We start from the raw sequence: 18,914 nt of genomic DNA on the forward strand, positions 1-18,914 counted from the left end.
GAACCACGGGCTAAACACTGACAGGATGAAGGAGAGGAGTGGGAAGGGAGAGGGGGGGTTTGAGGAGAAGAAGGAGGAGGAGGAGGAACAGAGGGAGGAGTGAAGTACTGTAAAGCTGTATCCCAGTCACATGTAGCCCCGTCACATGAGCCAGGGTGGGTGTGTGAGACATCCTGGAAATATTTACAAACACACAGTGGACATGGCTTCATCCCTCCTTTTTTTCTCTTTTAGAGGAAATATCAAAACACATATAAAGATGGGTGAAATACGAGCGACGCGGCTCGAATTAAAATGTCTCGCAGTGATTTAGAATAATGCTGATGGACAGGAATAAGCCTATAAATAGATTTTTTTTTCTTTTTGAGGCGCCTCAATCCTCACGTATCCTGTTTTTCATTTCCATCCTTATTTTCTCTCTCCAGGTCTTTCTCCCTCACTTTTTCCCCTCTCCTCCTCCAACTCCCCGCTTCTTCTCCTTCTTCTTCCTCCACTTTCTCTTTTCTGCCTCTTCCAACCAACCCCCCCCTCCCTTCACCCAGCCCCCCCCCCCAACACACACACACCCACACCCACCAACCCTCCCCCTCCACCCCTCCTTCGATCTCCTCCCTGCTCTGCTCTGCTGGAGCTCAAATCACAACCCCAGTCCCTGGCAGATGGAGGATAGGAGAGAGAAGCTCTTAACTAGCCAGCCTGAGCCTCTGCTCTCTGCACACCAACTGCTGCCTGCCTCCCCTCCCTGCCTCCAGAACGGCTCCAACAGCACAACGCCACCTCCATCCGCCACCCCCCCCTCCATCTCCTCTGGGGACAGAGTATCCTCCTGGGGAATGGTGCGCATATTAGTCCATATCTGGCCACACTAGAAAGGACATGGAAACATAATAGATGGATGTTCTTTATCGCTATATAACCTTACGGGGCAAGGCAGCTTTTTTTTTTTTTTCCTGCTTTTTTGGGGGGGGGGGGGGGGGACGCGGTAGTTTAGGTGACGTTCGGATTAATATTGTCAAACACTCTCCTTTCCTCCTACTTAAGCCTTTCATTGAAGACAGGAGAGAAGACAATGAAGAAGAGGTTAGATAGTGAAACAGCTTAATACAAGGAAAAAAAATAAAGGAAGAAAAAAGGCAATTACATCACTTGTCTATTAAGTGTATGACTGCAAAGAGTCAAAACCAGGAGGGAAATAAACAGGCCAGAGTGCTCCTCGGGCACTTAGGTGCCTGTGACTGCCCCTGACTCTCCTTTTATCTGGGCTCATCTGGCCGCCACGACTTGCCCTGGCATGAGCCTGACCACCAGTTGCGGTCTGAGGGAGAAACTGCTCCACTGTGCTATTTGCAGCCCTGTCTGTCCAAAGGAATCTGGTGCCCTGACTGTCACTCAGTGGCCATGTGTGTTTTTTATCACTAATTCTACCACAGGGATCGGGTTGTCCATATGACCACTGTGGAGGCTGCTGCCCCGAGGCGAGCTGACATTGTCTGTGTAGAGCGACCAGACGTTGATGTAGGGGCTGCTCAAATGCTGCTTGAATATCAAGACGGGCGTGCGCGTCTCTGCGCGTGCACGCCCGCACAAAGCAGCGCCCGGCCAATTGCTGAGACTGATGTTCCTTTCAGCCATCATACGGCTGACACTCAAGTTGTTTTTTTTCCCCGCCAAGCCTAAGTCAGTTCCTGGCTGGTCTGGCCAACAGTGATGGAGACACTGTAACTGACTGTGGTCGGGTCCACTGGCCGCAGGGCTGCTGCGCTTGTTTGAGATGGAGGGGAGGGGAAGGAGGGAGGGGGTCGAGGGAGGAGGGGCTGCTTGGCCTGTCAACTGGTTGTGACTCGAGCCTGTCTGGTCACAGATCCAAACTGGACAGCTCTCTCTTTCTCTGCGGCTAGTGCCACCGTCCTGCAGAAAGGCACACGGTATAGAGCTGCCACTCTGCTCCAGCACAGCATATGCTCCAGCTGAAGGTCAGAGATGTTCAGTCCAAAACGCCTGAAATAAACACCTCACATGTCTGCTCGGCTGTTCTAACTCGGGAGCACATCTGCACTGAGGGGATATGACCGTGTGTGTGTGTGTGTGCTTCATATCTGCTTATATTGAGGAATAAAACTTCAAATTTCTTCATTTTTCATCATTCTGCTGGTGTTGCATAATACAGGCAAATTCAACAAAATGAATTTGCGAGTGAGTGAGGTCGACGGAGGCATTTTCCCAGTAAGGTTATAAACTTGTCGGATACAATCAAATTTGATAAATTAATCAAAGACTGGGCATCACAAACAATTAATCTGCGAGACAAGTATCAGGGAACAAAACTGGTCTGATCAGACCTTTAGTGAAATGCTCTCACTGTGGAAAGTGATGTCACAATGAAGAAAATGTACCAAGACTGTTTCTTTACACATTAAAAGGGGCTCTATTTAAGTTTTGGAAAGGTAATAATACAAACTCAGAAATGTTTATTTTTTTTCCATTTTTGAATAAACAAGCCGTTCTCAGAAGGATATGAGGTTTAAAGATACAACGGTGGCAGGGTCCGCCACATATCAATAAAGTGAAACAGTGTGAGATTGTGTTGTCCTTTAAATGTGCTATTTGTAAGACAATTTAAATTTTGAGTGCCATTCCTAACTCGTCAAAGGACGCCGCTCTGGGACGGCCGTCCAAAAGCGTTTCCAATAATGGGGAAAGAGACTCAAAAATAATCCTTTCTCATGAAAAGCACCTTTAAGGTCAGTTTATTTTATTCAGCCATTAGAACAAAGACAGCTTGTTTATTTCGGCATCTATTTGGTAACCTTTCGCTTCGGATTAAAATTTCTACATAATGCACCTTTAACATGATGATCAACTGGATCTCTGTGGTTGGATTTTTCTGGTAAATTTCTCCATAAATCTGTCGAAGAGATTGCTGTGCTGTTTGTGTCTCAGTCACCAACTGCTCGACAAGAACATGATATTGAAAAAAAAAAAAAAAATCAAACTGTGCCATCACTGGATTGGGAAGACGTGGAGGGATGAGGCAGACATGAAAGTTGGCCTATTTCATGGTCAGGCTGCGGGACCGCCGAGGCCCTGAATGGCAATGCATCTACTTTAATGTGACAGACAAGTCCCTAGGCAAAACCCGCAGAGCCGCGGCAGGCAAGCGGGCCCAGGTACTTGATGAGTGTGACACCTTCACCGTCCCGCTGCAGAAATGTTGCTGCCGCACGCTCCGCTGCCTCGGTTTAGAATAACACCAAATAAATTCGCCTCTCATCCCGCCTGACGACGCGTCCCCGAGAACCTGTCCTCCCCAGCACTGTTGGGATCATGAATCTCCTTGTAGCCGCTCACAGGGCTTTGCTCCGATCACTAAGCACTTGCCTTTGGGACCCACCTGCCGAGGAGAAACTGTGGCCGCGCCGGTAGGCGGCTGCGGCAGGATTCCGCGGCAGACACATCCTCTCATCCCGACGCTGTTTGCCCAATCAGGCGGAGACGGGCGAGTGTGTGTGGCAGGTTCACAGCCAGCGCCCGGAGGCATCGCGCTGCCTACCCACATGCACTCACAAATCACAAATCAAGTGCCACATCTTTCCTCGACAGCTCTTGCACGCACAGGTAGTGCTGCATGAGCACTTGACCTTACCTTGTACTATTACTGTGGGCTACAGAGCGGTGTTTAGCGCAACCTTTATTCTATATTGGCCTATTAGGAGCCACAGGGTGTTCTGACGGAGCGAGCCTCACTATGCATGTGTGCGTCTAAGCCCGGGCTGATCTATTGCAGTGCTGGGATGAGAGGGCCCAGGAGTTCATTAGGCTGCGGCTCAGGAGAGCAGCCGGCGGGGAGCTTCTCCGTAGCCAAGTGTTGCCAGGAGGCTGAGCTGCGAGTCCGGTGGGGAGGGCTGCTGTTGATGTCCATGGCATGTTTGTTAACAGCCTGATTCCATCAAGTGGTGTAAAAGCAGAGCAGCCAAGTGTAAGGGCCGACCCCTGGCCCCTGCCTATTTTTAACAACACAGCGTTTCAGTCAAAGGTAGACAGTTCAGTCGAGCACTTGCGGAGTGTAAATGATGCTAATATTCATGCAGCCGTACATTTGGGAGGGAAAATAACAAGAGATGCAAAGCAAAAGAGCACAAGACTCCATCTGACTATCCGCGGTTACTTTCGCTTATATGCCCTTTATCTTCAGGGCGAAGATCTAAAATGCTCTCTCAGTTTTCATCTCCATACTCCCACAACCCGTGTAAATGCATCAGAGGAGCGGAATACCACAAAATATTAAATACTCCTAAAGAGCAGCGCAAAAAAAAAGGAAGCTCAAGGCTTTCCATTGGACATCGGAGGGGAAAAAGAAAACACATCAGGAAAAACACAGCGAAACCAGAATGTGATGAAAGACTATTTTACATGAGGTTCTAGTGAACAAATCCTTTTCTCCTTCTTGGCTGTCTTGTGAGAATGAAAACAATCCTGAGAATAGTTGTGATTCATTGCAGGAAGGTATTGCACAGACACTACCCATATTTCATCACTTCGTACACTGCTAAAAAAAATGACTCTCAAGTAGTCCAAATAACGACAGGCAGAAGATAAGCAAAGCCTGACGCCGGGTCCCTGGATTCTTCACAGGCTTTTTTTTTACCTTCGTCATGTCAGGCTTATACATAGAACAGGGTATTAAATCTCTTCCTCATCGCAGGGTCCTTCACGTTGACTTGGCCATATGGACACTGAAGGGGGAAAAAAAAAAAATGAAATAATTAAATGGTGCTAAACGGCTGCATGTGGAGCAGAACTTCAGTCACACAGAGAACAACACATGGACATGTGTAGAGAGCGACGAGCGCCAGAGGAGCGAAGCTTAAAAAAAAAGGACACAGGAGAGGACAAGACCAGGACGGGATCGGGGCACGGCGGGACGGAAGATGAGACGAGGCTGGATGGCGTACTGTGTCACGAGAACAGAACAGAACAGAGCAGAACAGAACAGAAGGGAAGTGAGCAGAACAGGAGTGCGTTTCCCAAAGTATCTGAAGTCTAATCTGATCCTGAAACCCATTCTGCATCAACATCTACACTCGCTTACAGCGTTTCCAAAAGTGGCCGCAACTTTGAGGATGAGTTCACCTGGAAAATGAAAAATCCAGTCATTATCTACTCACTTTCTTATCCTTAAAGACGTAGAAAGCAAAAGATCGATTCAACTTCGAAAAAGGTCAGAAGCAAAGTCTGCACACCTGTAGGACTAACCGGGAACTAGATTAGCTATCTAGCCATCTTTGAATCAATATGATATAATGCAATACTGAAACAAGTAATTCCCTTTGTCAGTATATGTGGTGTTTCTGTCAACATAAGTGACGCTTATAAATCAAGCCCACCAAACACTAATACTCATAACAGATCCATAGTTGAGCCCTTCATCGTCTTTATAGCGTTTCCAACTGATGATCACATTTAGTTTTCATTAAGTTTTATGTGGCCTCACAACTTTTTGGGGAACTAGGGTTGAACAGAATGTCTTCCACTGTAATCCACTATAATCTGATCCTGGATTCTAAGTGAACCCTCACTTGTTTGTGTGGCCTTTGAGTAAACAATGGCCACTACATTTGGCCATAAACAAACAAAAAAAAAAACGCTTCCAGATGGCTGTTTTCTCTTTTTTCTAGTTGTGTAGCTTTGTTAGAGAAAGGTGTTACAAAACTGCCAATATTGTTAACACGGTGTTAATACAGGATGGGTAATTTTACACCTGCGTGAACAGGTGTAATTTGCTTTCAGTCGGGGAACTTAAGAATCATCACCTGAAACTCCCAAGCTTTTTCAGAATTTGCGTTATTGGGCAACATCTGCCTTCAACCAATCAACCGACGGGAGTTTACAGTCTTACACTTGCTTCCACACAATACTATGCATCATGGAGGATGCACCAAGGCAAAAGCCAAGTACCGACTGAACACGAAGGCACATTGTCATTTGATTTGTTTAAGCTAAAAGTATGCAGCGAAATTAACCCCATTGCTTAATCAAATTAATTCACCATCCCCGTTTCAGCACCATGGACAGCTGACGTGGAGAAAAAGGACAAGAACATTTGTCCAAATCCTCTGTTAATATAAGTATTAATTATAATTCTGAAGCAAGGAGAGAAAAGAACAGCAGAGGATGGGACGGGAAAAAAACACAACAGACAAGGTCGGAGGAAAAAACAAAAACATGCACCACAACAATATAGAGTTAACTGGGGAAAAAAACACAGCCTGGTGCAACAGAAAAAAACAAAAAAAACAAAACATAGAGCTCACGTGTCTGCACGCGCTGCCGCAGCATTTCCCTCTGTGAAGGTGGGCATACTCTGTGAACACCTTGTACCCACTGGAAGGGTCGACATACATCTGCTTCTTTGCCTGAACATAATGGAGATATCATTATTTAATTAGCATGACATACAAACACGTACGCTGGTGTGTGACCCCCGCATGCATAACCATATACAGTACATATACACACCCGAACAGACAGATACACGCGAGCATAATACTGAATACGAACATATACATAAGAGACAGATTGCTTTGGGTCGAGCAGAAGAGGAAATGGATGACCTCTAAGCATAGAAACAGATGTAAGACGGTCTACCTCTTAAGATGTTACTAATTAATTAGTGCTGGCCTTTTCTGTGCAGTTCTGCAGGTTAGATTCTGCATTGATTAATCAACTGGTAGCACCGTACTGAGTTTTAGTTTCCACTGCGTATTTGTAAGACGCTTAAAAAACAAAAACAAAAAAAAAAAACATTTTAGACACAATAGTTTTTTCTCTTTTATTTTGACCCGTTGTTCATGTCTCACACAAACACCTTCCGCACATGAAAAAAAATAAAAACACTGAACTCCTGCGCCGTCCCCGAGGTAGTTAGAAAATGTCATCTCTCAGTCTGTTTCAAAATGAGGGCCCACTAGTTGGTGAGCTTTGACAGGCCACAAAGGGAAAAAGGCCCCGGGCCTTTCGGTGACACGGCCTGTCATTTCGCATGGCATTGCAGGGGCACATAGTGAAGCTGGCATAGCTGGGCCCCCTCTGTATTGTGCTTTTCCCACCCAGGCCCTGCCGCTCTCCTCAGGTCGCGGCCAACTTGCCTCAATTTCACCCACACTCAGAAGCACAATATTTACAACAGATACGCCTAAAGGCACGCACACGACTCCTGCTCACCACTGTCATCAGCACAGAGCTCGCCGGCTCTGTTTGATGGAAGAGCGAGTAAGATTTGGTGAAGGTGATGGATCTGACGACGGCAACTGTCATCATTACTTATTTGACATGGACTGTAGATAAAGCACTGTGTGTCTGAGTAAAATTAGAAGAAAACTGTTTCAAAAAATCTGCCTAAAATATCTTCAGGCTACCATTTGACAGCTTTTTTTTGTAAAGCAAATGCCTCATCTACCCACAGTCTCTTTGATACTGACTGTTCGTAATTAAAGTTACAGTAAAATTTCACTCTGCAAAGGACCCCCGGGGAACCTTGCCCTGGGGACAGGCGGGCTCTGGAGATGCACCACAGCTGCTGCGGTGATACTCGGAATGACATTAGCTTCAGTAAACAACGGTCTTACTGGTTCTGTATTATCTGTACTGATGATAATTGCCTTAATGTGGGATCAACATTGACACCGGGTGTGTTTTCCGTCACTAGGTGTGTAAATTTAAATATGGTGGTCTTAAGAGAGGCTCCGTGGAACTTCTGTGATGTGCTGGAAACAAACCGTCCACAGGCTGGTATCGGCAACCGAGAGAGAGACAGAGAAGGTCTAAATTATCACGTCGCGTTACAATCAGCTCACGTGTGGCCAATAAAATTGAATAATACATGAAAATTGCAGCAAAGTGTGACATAGAGCCTCTTTAAAAAAAACACTTAATTCCCTCAGGAATCAAGCATTAATGGTATATAAAAGAGCTGCAACAATTGGTCGATGAGACGATCAGTTGATAATCGATTCAATGGCCCTCATTCACCAATATCTTCTTAAGAATCTTCTTAGATTCTTTCTTAAGTTGTTCTTAAGAGGTTCCTTAAGAAAACCCGACGTCAGATTCACCAACTCGTTCATAAGCCTCAGAATTGTTCGCAGCTGTGTTCTTACACTGATGAAAGCCGCAGGAGCAATATATATGCCATTGTTTTGCGGGCCTTGGATGGAGAAATGCCACGTATAAATGGGGTGGGGGGGTTACTAATTGATGGCATGTTTCCAATTTACTTGATTTATCTTAAATCACTGGCACATTTAATTTATTCTAGAATTTAAATTCTTTGTAAATTACCAAAAATATTAAATAAATAAATACATGAATAAATATGACAGAATTATCACTGTAATATTGCATTTTATTGAACTACACAAGAGAAGAAAACACAACCATGACAACATTTCGGAACTGAAATGTGCGTAAGAGTACTCCTGAGTGTTTGTAGGATTTGTTCTTGCCTAAGAACAAATCCTAGATAAGAAAAAATTCATGAATGCCACAATCTTCGTAAAATCTTCGTGAGTGGGACTTAAGAACAAATTTGTTCGTAAGAACGGTTCATGAATGAGGCCCATTGTTCATTGGCATTTTTCAAGCAAAAATGTGCACCATTTGCAGGTCCCTGCTCGGTTACAGTAGAGATTAGCTTCTTCTCTTTGTAATTGATGGCAGTACATTAAGAGTGTTTGGGTTTTTGGAGAGAAGCAATCTGAAGACATCACCCTGGGATCTGAGAGATTGCGATGAGCATTTTTCAGAACAGTTTGGCATTTTATATACTAAACAATTCATTGTGAAGATTAACAGCACATTCTTTGATAATGAAAATACATTACTGGTTGCAGCCCTTACACATTGGTAAATGTGGTAAGGAAATTATTAAATATTGTATTTGGGCTAAAAAATATTTCCAGCTGACCTTACACACACACACACTGAGTTTGATTTTGTAAAACAGTTTTCAATTGTGGCACAATAGGTCTGTACTTTTTAGTTATTTTAATCACTAATGACAGAATGCATCGGTATTATTTTGTTCATGAAGTTCAAAGGTGCAATATGTAACAATCTTAGTTTAAACATGACAAAAAAATAACAAATCATGAACAGAATACAAAGTAATAAAAGTTTCTCTTGTGCTAGAGGTGTTAACACCGACACCACCCTGGTGCTCCGAGCTCCGGATCAAGCCAGTTTTGTCAGTGGCCAGACAGTGTAATTACATCGTCACCTGATGCACTGTGGCCCAAAACACTTTTTCCCATAAGCTAACACTGAAAGAAGCATCTGTTTTAAGCGTCACAACCCCCGCGAGATGACTCATTCCACCGTCAGAATTTGAGCCATCGGATCCAGCGACATTTGGAAAGTCCAAAAGAGTCGCACGATTAAATTATTTTCTCCCTATTCAAGTTAGCCGGGCACTAAACTGGAAGTTAGCCTCCTCAGTCTGCAATGCGGAAAAAATCTCGGCCGGAAGTCTAACGTTGCTTCACGCTCCTCTAAGCAGCTTTCAGAGGAATGAACGGGGCTGGAGGGCTGTGTCCAGTGAGTGCAGGTCCATGCTATGAACGACTTACTGAGCTAACTGAGTTAACTCGCTAACGACAGCTAGCCTACAGTTAGCAGCTACTCTGGCGAAACTGCTCCCCATGCTCGTTTCCAGTGTGAACTTGACAGTGACCTGTTCTCACATATTGCCCCTTTAACTGTGCTCATTAATATAAACAGTTTAAAACCAAGTACATTCACTTCATTACTAATAAAGACACAATTGAATTTATACAGAGAGAAATCTCACGTTATGAATATCAAATATTTGCAGGCGTTACACACAAAGACATGAGCATCTTACCTGACAGTAACATTAGCAGTACCATTAAAATGCTGTTCACATGTTAATCAACCTAAATAATTAACAGCATTACATTAAACGTTGAGTATATAACAATTAGTATGTGAACGAGTAGTTTTACAATTTACACTTACATACATTTGACTGATACTTCTACTTCAGTAACTTACTGAATGATTTTTGTTTCGCTGTGTGTATACACACTTTTAATGTGAGGCTCCTCCACTGCACTTATGCAATTCAGCTCAACACAGCGACCAGCCCATCGACACGCTGGAACGCTCGACCGTAAATAATCACGCGTAATTGCGGTAATCAAACCGTGCGCCCTGGTTGGACTCCGAGCCTGCGCAGTGCTCCGGCTCACCTCACACGCCTGTGTGTGCGCTCTGTGGATGCTCAGCTCCTCCTCCGTGAACTCTCTCGCAGCCGGCTCGTCTCCTCCCGCCGCGCCGCCACCGCCCGTCACCGCGTCACTGCCGTCCGCCTTGATCTGTGAGCTGCCGCCGCTCGTTGTCCACTCTTCTTCCGAGAGCTTCGGTATCGACATTGTTACAAGTCGTTTATTAAACCGAACATGAAGGAGAATCAATCTGCTGACAAATGCTTTACTCGCCGGGTAACTTTGGTGATACATGCCCCCGTGGAACTTCTGTATGTCTGGGGGTCGAAACGGGGGACTACTTGGACATCGTTTCTTCTTTCCTGGCTGCTGTGTGCAAAAACAATCAATCAAACCATCTCTTTATCAAACTCACTGGCAGCCATGTGTATCATCAGTTCTTATCAAAGACTGTCAATGGTACATGTTTACTTTTTGCCCGCAGAGAACTGTGGTGCACTTCCTCCTTCGCCTGATACGCTGGTGCCACGTGACCACGTCGTCACACCGGCCCACTGACGCACACAGCGCCCCTGCTGTTCCACTGCAGCCACCAGGAGTCCCTGGAGGTATGAGGACATCTACACTTTACTGATATCCACCCCTTACTGAAGGATATGTGGAGGGGAAAAAAATCACACATCCACATCTAATTTATCTGATCTTGAATTACATTTAGGGCATTTAGTAATGTATACATATTCATACACTGATGGCTGTGGTTGTAATGCAAGGCGTCAACCAGGACATCAGGAGCAGTTTGGGGTTCAGTATCTTGCCCAAGGACACTTTGACATGCAGACCGGGGGAACTGAACCAGCGACTTCTTATAACAAGGTGCTGGCGCTACCCCTGAGCTACAGGTGTCCCGTTCATAATTTACATTGTTGTGTAAATGTCTTTGTGCCTGCATGTGAACGCCTGTCTGTACAAACCTGTTTACTTTTCAATTGTCACATGAATAAAATCAACTTGAAACTCATTTTGCCTTTCTTCTTAATTTCTTTTATGTAGCCACTTGTGACGTCTGTGCATGAGAGGTGCTTTATAAATAAAACGTAATAATATGCTAAAGTTTTATAGAATAGAAATACTTGACCTATTGATCAGCAAAATCAAACAACTAAAAAACGAGAGAAAAATCCATACTTATGAACACTCAAGGATACATTGGTGTACCCTCCTCTGAACAGAAACGCTGCATCAGTTTGACATTAATTAAAGGGGCAGTTCTCCCAAATGGAGAAATACACATGTTACATGCAGATAGTTCAGGTTGTATCATGCTGTGATATATTTAAACATATATACTGAATAACAATCTGATTTTTTCCGATCAGCTTTAACCCTGGTGACATGAGGGTTTACTGACATTTACACTTTAATGAAGGATACATGGAAAAAAAAGAGTGATTTTTTCACAGTATGTATAAGAGCCAGACTGATATAATGGTTGGCCGATTCTATCAACCAATAGTGGCATATTGGCATACGTGAAAATACCTTCCTGAGAAAAACAGAGTTGTCCCCCTCTATATCTGATTGTAATCACATGCATTGAAAACCCTTATGTTGATTATAGATGAAAAACAGTGTGTTTTAAAGATTTTAAACAATTGGGTCCCACTATTACTTACATACTTCACAATGGCAATAGTGCTCTGTACGCGTGTCTGTGGAGCAGTCTCTGGGAGTGTGTTGGAAGTTATTTGCCTTTCAGTTATCTGGTATGATTCAATAGTAAAAGTAAACTTAAATTAAATTAAATTAAATTAGTAGCCTTCCTTTTTCCCCCATATACATTTCTTAATACAACAGTGCTTTTGATGGCACCATTGGTGTCCCCTTCAGGAACTTCTTTCAAGGGGCGGCTGTGGCTCAGTGGTAGATCCAGCATCTTGTTATGGGAAGGCCGCTGGTTCAATTCCCCTTGTCTGCGTGTTTTAGTGTCCTTGGGCAAGATACTTTACCCCAAACTTCTCCTGATGCGCTGGTCGGCACCCTGCATGTTAGCCAACGCCATCAGTGTATGAATTACTGTAAGTCGCTTTGGAAAAAAGCGTCAGTGAAGTGTGTGAGAAACTGTTCTTTTTATTCCCCCCACAAACAGCGAAATTTATCATAATTATCAAAATACCAATAAAGTTTACTGTTTCAGTGCACTTATATCATTTTAAAAGAAACATTTATTGTTAAAATATATTATATCCTTCCTCTGTTACAGTGTTTTCTAAACATGTTTGGGGGATCATTGCAAAAAATAGTTCTCAGTCAATATATTTTTAGCATGTATGGAATATGATGAATGCCATTTTAACATACTTATAATTCCATAAATATACATTTTGCTTAAAATACACTTCCTCTATTAATACCTATGCAACATACTGTAGGCTCTCCTTGACTTCTAAGACACTTTCCATAATATTCAAGTAATATAGCGACTTGGACAAAGCACTGAAAGGTTGATGAGTGGACATTAATGAGTCCTCTCAAGGTTATCCATCGCTGTGAGCCCCCTCTGATGATGTGTCTACTACAGAATTCTGGATAATGAAACCTGACAAGTGTCTTTTGACTGACATTGTGGGGTCAATTTACCCACAGACAAATTACACATCACTGGTAAAAATATATGCACGCTTAGAATGACAGACATTATGTACACAGACTTAAGAAAAAAAAGAAAATGAACTCCCGCAACAACAACCAAGATGTTGGATAATGCAGATATTTTGATTTACATCACAATAGTCCCAGAAGCAGTGTTTGTAATAACTCAGCTGCCTGCTGCATATTCACAAACTGAAAAAATGAAACACAGGGAGCGCTTGTTGTACATTTTCTTGTGAGTGACGTTTCAATCCAACGAGATAAATCAAGTGCAACTCAGTCAAAGTCAAATGTTTGAAGCCACCCTCAAAATGTGTTGTCAAGGCCTCAGAAGGACAATGAGACATTGTATTGTTCTTTTTTCCGGGTAAACTTCCATTAAATGAATATAATCTGGGACTGTTTACTGTTTACAGTTCTCTGAAATGTGAAACCTCCCTGGTTCCCAATGCCCAAGACTCATGAGAGCTTTATGTATGTGTCTCTTTGTGTGTCGCATTGCTTTTTTCCCTCTTTTTTTTCATGTTAAGGCAGCAGCCCTGCCATTATCATTTCATACGGATGCCTGAAACAGCATGCCCCAGTCTGCTGCCACTTAATTACCTTCCAGTCAGCCTGAAGAAATCTGGCTGTGATCCAGACAGACTCTCTGGAGAGGAGAGAGAAGTACATCTAAGTCATTGGTTTCAATTTACCATGGGACAAATATTGCTTAAACATGCAAACAATAAAAGGAAAGTCCACCCTAAAACAGAATTTAAATCCCACTGAATATCTGTGACTTTGGACTGTAGGATGTTCCCTTAAAAGTGAGATAAAGAGCATCATGTTTCTAATTGATTATGTCATCAGGTGTCACTTAAGGGAGTTGGTACACTGACAATAAATTAGGTACTGACTCAATGGTCTCATGTAATCAGATATTGATATTGTGTTGTGGTATTCACGATCACTATGATATCTAAAAATGTAATATTGATGTTGAGTTAATAATAAAACATGAAAGAGATGACAATATCATCAAATAGAATCTAGTGATGTTCGGCCTTATGCCTCATTTGTATATACATTCATCTGGTTGCCTTTTCACTGGTAACTGAACACATTTTATGATTATTACTTTTGCACATTATGAGGGTTATTTATTTGCCAAAAAATAGACAAAACGCAAAATAAACAGATAGATAGATTGGATTGCAAGCATTTTCCCCCAAAATTTCAGTAGATATTGCGATAAAATCGCTAACGTGAATTTGTTTGGCCACGATAATCGTGATTTTGTGACAGCCCTGAAATAACTAGATAAAGATTTGCAGCTGAAACAAGGACTCGTCTCATGTAAATTCCCAAATTAAATCCCTAAGAACAAAAATGTAGAAATAATTTTATTTTAGGGTGGATTGCCCCTTTAAGAGGTCAGTGACTCAGCTGATTCATGAGCAATGTGTTTAATGTAGAGTCATGAAGCAGATTCTAGTGGTCACATACAGTCAGCCCATTCTATACATGGTGTGTGTGTGTGTGTGCCACAGTGAGTTTCTCATCATCTAAAAGCTTATGTAACTGAGTTATGTTTTGCAATTTCAGCATTTATTTAATGTACTACTGTCGTCTAAGGTGGTTAGCATAAGCAGCATTTACACATGACACACTATAATTATGCCAGTCAGTCTGATCTGTTGGCTGCACCGAAGCATTTGGGGACTTGCTCAAAGGTACTTCAGTGGTGGTAATCAGTGAGGGCTACCATCGTCGTAACGTCGTAACGTCGTAACGTCGTAACCTGTTCTGGACAGAAATTAATTTGTTGTTTGGCAGTGATATTACCTTGGTTAAAAGTGATACTCATCCATCTATCCTACAAATAAAAGTTGAGTTAAAGTACTAAAGTTGAGTTAAAGGGGCACTATGTAGTTTTAGGGAAGACATTTTAACCAGAAGAGAATGCTCTTCATTGACCTTTTTTGTTAATGCCTAACAAACCATATAATCAAGCTCTCTTTGTTTCGATGGCTGAATAAACTGGATAAACAAACCAACCTTAAAGGACAACAGACTTTCATACTGTTTTACTTTGTTTATAAATGGCGGACCCTGCCACGTTTCTTAGCTTCAAACAGTGCTCTGGGATCTTATTATCCTCTGAGAACAGCTTGTTTGTTCAGTGATGGAAACTAATAAGTATTTCGGAGTTTGTATTATTATTATTATGTATCATTAATATTGTAAATGTTAAAATTCTGAGTTTCTCAAAAAATGACAAAGTGGCCCTTTAAAGTGTCCAATATTAAATGTACCGCAGTATCAAAAGTACAAGTAAAAATAAGTATCAGATTTAATATTCAGCATTTTTAATGACAAAAAAAAAATCAAAACAAAAACAGCCGCTAAAGACGCAGATATTTCCCTCACTCGTAGGTGAAGATAAAACCAGAGTGAATATTGAGCTACATCTGACTCCAAATGAATCTTAATGTTGCTCGGTGGCTTCTGGATGTATAAACATCCAACTGTTTACTATGATGCGGAACATAACTACTTTAAAAGGTGAGGATATGTCATGTTGTAATGCGCTCAGCCCTGGAGCAGACGAAAAGAAAACATCTATTAATACTGGCTTAAACTACATCTTCATTTTGGAAAGCCCTCGCACTGACCCCTGATGGCTCCAGGACCCCACTTTGGGAGCCACTGCTGAAGGCTACCGCTGCCACAGTTATTGAACTAATAATACGGTCTCGGCGGGAAACGGGTTTTTCATCAGGAGCATGAATCACACAGCTCAGGTCTGCTGTGTGTTACTCATCTTTAAAGTGGAGGGAGAGATGCTCGCAGGCAGAGGGAAGCGGCAAGGTGCTCATCTGACGCGCTGACGTCACCAAATCTTTGACAGCACTTCCTGGAGTGGCGTTTGTTGTGGGAAATAACACCGTGGTGCTGAAGCGGAGGACCCAGGCGTCGTTAACAGGCGGAGGACGGCGCAGACTACTACACTATCCCACCGACAAGCATGTGGTCGCGGCTGCTTTTGACCGGTATCAGATCAAGGCAGATAGAGAAGTGACGGCTGGGACTGAGGAAGGACGAGGTGGAAATATTCTCGGACAGCCAGGCAGCAGAGCAGCAGAGCAGAGCAGAGCAGCCGCCGACAGCACGGAGTTGTCGCGATGCTGTAGCTAAACCATGGACAGCAGAATAAAGTAAGACCTCCGAGTTTCATGTCTCACCTCCGTCGCCTCTTCGTACGTTACGTGTAACCGTCGAGCTAACGGCTAATGTGGCGGCCACGTAACGTCAAACTCGCAGCTGAACGTGAAATACGAAGGAATGTTTGTCGTAATTTGAGCCATCTCCAGCAGTGGATTTAACAGCCAGGCCAGCTGGCTCGACAGCATTTGGGTCAGTCTGCTGCTCTGTCTGCTAGCTGACCACCAATTAGCAGCTCCGCTAGCCAAGCACACAGCCTTAAATAGGCTACATGTAGACACGACAGCGAGCAAGTTTGCCCAGATATGCTGTCAGAGATAGGGAAAACTTCCCATTCTTGCATTCAGTCACTGCCAGCTGTAGCTAACCTGCTGTTATTGACACAGTTGGCTATTGACAGTGTGACTCACATAAAGTAGGACAGCTCCATTATGTGATTTCAAATATACCAATGCACATGTAATGGAATTCAGTGCAGTTGTCATGTGGACCAACGTGGTCTGCACACTTGTTGCCCATGATTGTGTGTAATAACAGCTGCCCCTGTTCTCCCCCCTGAATAATTATTTATTTATTCATTTCCAGGGAGAATCCAGAAAGAACATTTGAGCTGGTTCTACAGGTGGCATGTCCAACATCTGAAAATGAGGGTAGGTGATGTTGTTATTTCCATTAAAGGTCCTATTTATGAGGAAAGTTGATTTTTGTATCTCATTCCCAACTCCTCAAAAACTGACATGTGGATTCTAGGACGGGTCAGCTGCTATTCCTAAGAGTCCATTTTTGGTGAATTGGTATTGAGACTCAAAATCAACTTTTCTTACAAATAACAGCTTTAATAATGTGCTATTAATGTCAGCCTGTATTGATATAATGCCTTCGGAACAATGCCTTGAAAAATATAAATTTTTGATACCATGTTAGAGACCACAGGGACACATTGTCACATCATTGAATGGATAAAAGGAAACATAAATGGTGAATAATACATATAGAGAAGCTGTGTACTAGGGGTCAACCGATGAATCTAAGAACAACTTATTCAAGTACTGTTCTTCAGTAAAACTTTCAGGTATTTTACTTGAGTAAGTTGACTACTTTATACTTCCTCACCTCTAAAGTTATTTGATACATGTAGTTACTAGTTGCTTTGCAGATTTGGATTAGTCAGTGTCTATAGGCTGTTGATGATACAAATGTAATTGTGATGCGTTACCAGTCAGATGGCGTTGTGGGCAGACATTGTGTGAGCGGATGCTGTGTCAGAACCAAAGAAGCACTTTTTTGAATTAGTTTATTTGATCGGCAATCAGACAGTAAAATCACCAATAATGTGAAGATCTGTGAAAAATGCTGAATATAAGCTCTGATAATTGACCAGAGCTGATAATCAGTCTACCACAAAACGAGATATTTAAAGTCACATTGGGGTCAAGGAAAGTTTTGAGGATATTTGTCACTATTGTCTGACATTTCACACAAGATAAATCGACTAATGGGGCAACCAAATGGCAGATCGATAATGCAAATAACCATTAGTTGCAGCCTTAAATAGAGCATATTAATTTGAAATGACTGGTGCATCTGTCAGTGCTGAACCAATTGGTAGGCATTGTTCGAAATTCTAATAACTGGTCATGAATTAAAATGATGTGGACCACAATTTCATACATTGCCTGCTCTTCTTAGAGTAGAGCTACTTGTTAGTTTTTTAAAGGGTAATTTAACGACATTCTTGGTTACCACTGTCTCAGAAGTGGGGATTTTCTGTCTTTTTCTGTTTCATGTCTTTGTATGTTTAATATCTTTTGGTTTTGGCTGTTGGATAACAACTTAACACACGAGGATGTCAACTTGTTCTCTGGAAGATTTCGATGGACTTTTCTCTAAAATTTCTTTGAAGTTTTGTAGACCAAACAAAGAATTGATTGATAAACAAAAATTAAGTGTCAGGGTATTTGTCATGGCCTTAATATCCATCTTGAGAAAGATGTCTATGTGTGTTTCCCAGTTGTGTTTTTTTGTATGCCATGTGTTTGTGGAAATGATTGTTTGTCGTGTAATAACAATAATTATAAGGCTGCACAGCCAAGTTTACATGTAACACCGGCGGCAGTGTTTACTAAATGCTTCTGCACAGTATTTTAAGCCAGACAGCGAGCGTCACAAAACTTCAGTGCATGTCTGAGTTCAGTCTTCCACGATGAGAGCAATCATTATGTCTGTGGTGTTATTATGTGTGCACCAGAGTGTACTCCCAAGAACGAGAGGAAGTCAACACTGAGTTCAACTGTAAAATTATCTGAGATGTTAACTGCTTGAAGATATTTGTTACTGTTCTGCGTTCTTCATTTCTTTGACTGATTTTCCAGTCTGCATTATTCTGTTATTAAGCCTGACCATGAGTTAGCCAGTCTGGGCATTTCTCTTGTAACCGTGACCCCCACAATGATTGTTTTAGAAAGATCACGCTTGGGTCAGCAAGCTGCATCATCTGTTCTGCTGTTTGCAGTGGTCAAACATTCCAGCCACGGTGGCCGGGATAAAACGTGTTCAGACTAGCTCAGGAAATGACTGTGGCCAATGAAGAACAACACCATATACCTTTATGAATATGGGAAATACAGCAACCTACATTTCACATCAATATCTAATGTCGCCCATAAGTCAAATATCATGTAAAAACATTTTCACTGCACATTACACCAGCTGTCTTATTTTGCCCACTCGGTTTTGACGTTAAAGAGGTGTTATGTGGACGGTTCACTTGTGCAGCTGCTGAGCTGACCAGAGTAGACTGGAAGTTGTCCTTGG

General features: G+C 42.6%; 2 protein-coding genes across 7 annotated transcripts in view; one reads left to right on the forward strand and one right to left on the reverse strand.

Annotated features, from left to right (window-relative positions):
- Nucleotides 1-2,717: 2,717 nt before the first annotated feature.
- On the reverse strand, nucleotides 2,718-16,135 carry c11h1orf53 (chromosome 11 C1orf53 homolog). 4 transcript variants are annotated; one of them, XM_030434511.1, is made up of 5 exons: nucleotides 16,121-16,135; nucleotides 13,497-13,542; nucleotides 10,266-10,843; nucleotides 6,312-6,413; nucleotides 2,718-4,733 (listed from the first exon to the last, which is right to left on the reverse strand). In XM_030434511.1, exons 3-5 carry the CDS (start codon nucleotides 10,533-10,535, stop codon nucleotides 4,662-4,664), a joined length of 444 nt encoding a protein of 147 aa, XP_030290371.1. In that variant the 5' UTR covers nucleotides 10,536-10,843; nucleotides 13,497-13,542; nucleotides 16,121-16,135; the 3' UTR covers nucleotides 2,718-4,661. The 4 variants fall into 4 exon arrangements, with proteins under 4 accessions (XP_030290371.1, XP_030290374.1, XP_030290373.1 ...); XM_030434514.1 differs by lacking the exon at nucleotides 16,121-16,135 and having other exon boundaries at nucleotides 10,266-10,433; nucleotides 10,515-10,843; nucleotides 13,497-14,249; XM_030434513.1 differs by lacking the exon at nucleotides 16,121-16,135 and having other exon boundaries at nucleotides 10,266-10,607; nucleotides 10,713-10,843; nucleotides 13,497-14,244.
- dennd1b (DENN/MADD domain containing 1B) overlaps nucleotides 15,710-18,914 on the forward strand; it is a 111,417-nt gene continuing 108,212 nt past the window's right edge. The window contains exons 1-2 of one of the 3 annotated variants that reach the window (XM_030434508.1): nucleotides 15,710-16,093; nucleotides 16,686-16,750. In XM_030434508.1, coding sequence (XP_030290368.1) covers nucleotides 16,077-16,093; nucleotides 16,686-16,750 — 82 coding nt within the window. In that variant the 5' untranslated portion in view covers nucleotides 15,710-16,076. The remainder of the gene's footprint in view (nucleotides 16,094-16,685; nucleotides 16,751-18,914) is intronic. The other 2 variants (XM_030434507.1, XM_030434509.1) reach the window with 2 other exon arrangements.

This window comes from Sparus aurata, chromosome 11 (genome assembly GCF_900880675.1).
Source record: "Sparus aurata chromosome 11, fSpaAur1.1, whole genome shotgun sequence".
Taxonomy (NCBI): Eukaryota; Metazoa; Chordata; class Actinopteri; order Spariformes; family Sparidae; genus Sparus; species Sparus aurata.

What these genes read in the sequence shown, in the direction of transcription:
- c11h1orf53 (XM_030434511.1), bottom strand. Translation starts at nt 10,535, where the DNA reads ATGTATCACCAAAGTTACCCGGCGAGTAAAGCATTTGTCAGCAGATTG. An exon ending in CGCACACACAGGCGTGTGAG is followed by an intron (nt 6,414 to 10,265) that starts GTGAGCCGGAGC and finishes CATTATGTTCAG; the next exon opens with GCAAAGAAGCAGATGTATGT. An exon ending in GCGGCAGCGCGTGCAGACAC is followed by an intron (nt 4,734 to 6,311) that starts GTGAGCTCTATG and finishes TTCCCCCTTCAG; the next exon opens with TGTCCATATGGCCAAGTCAA.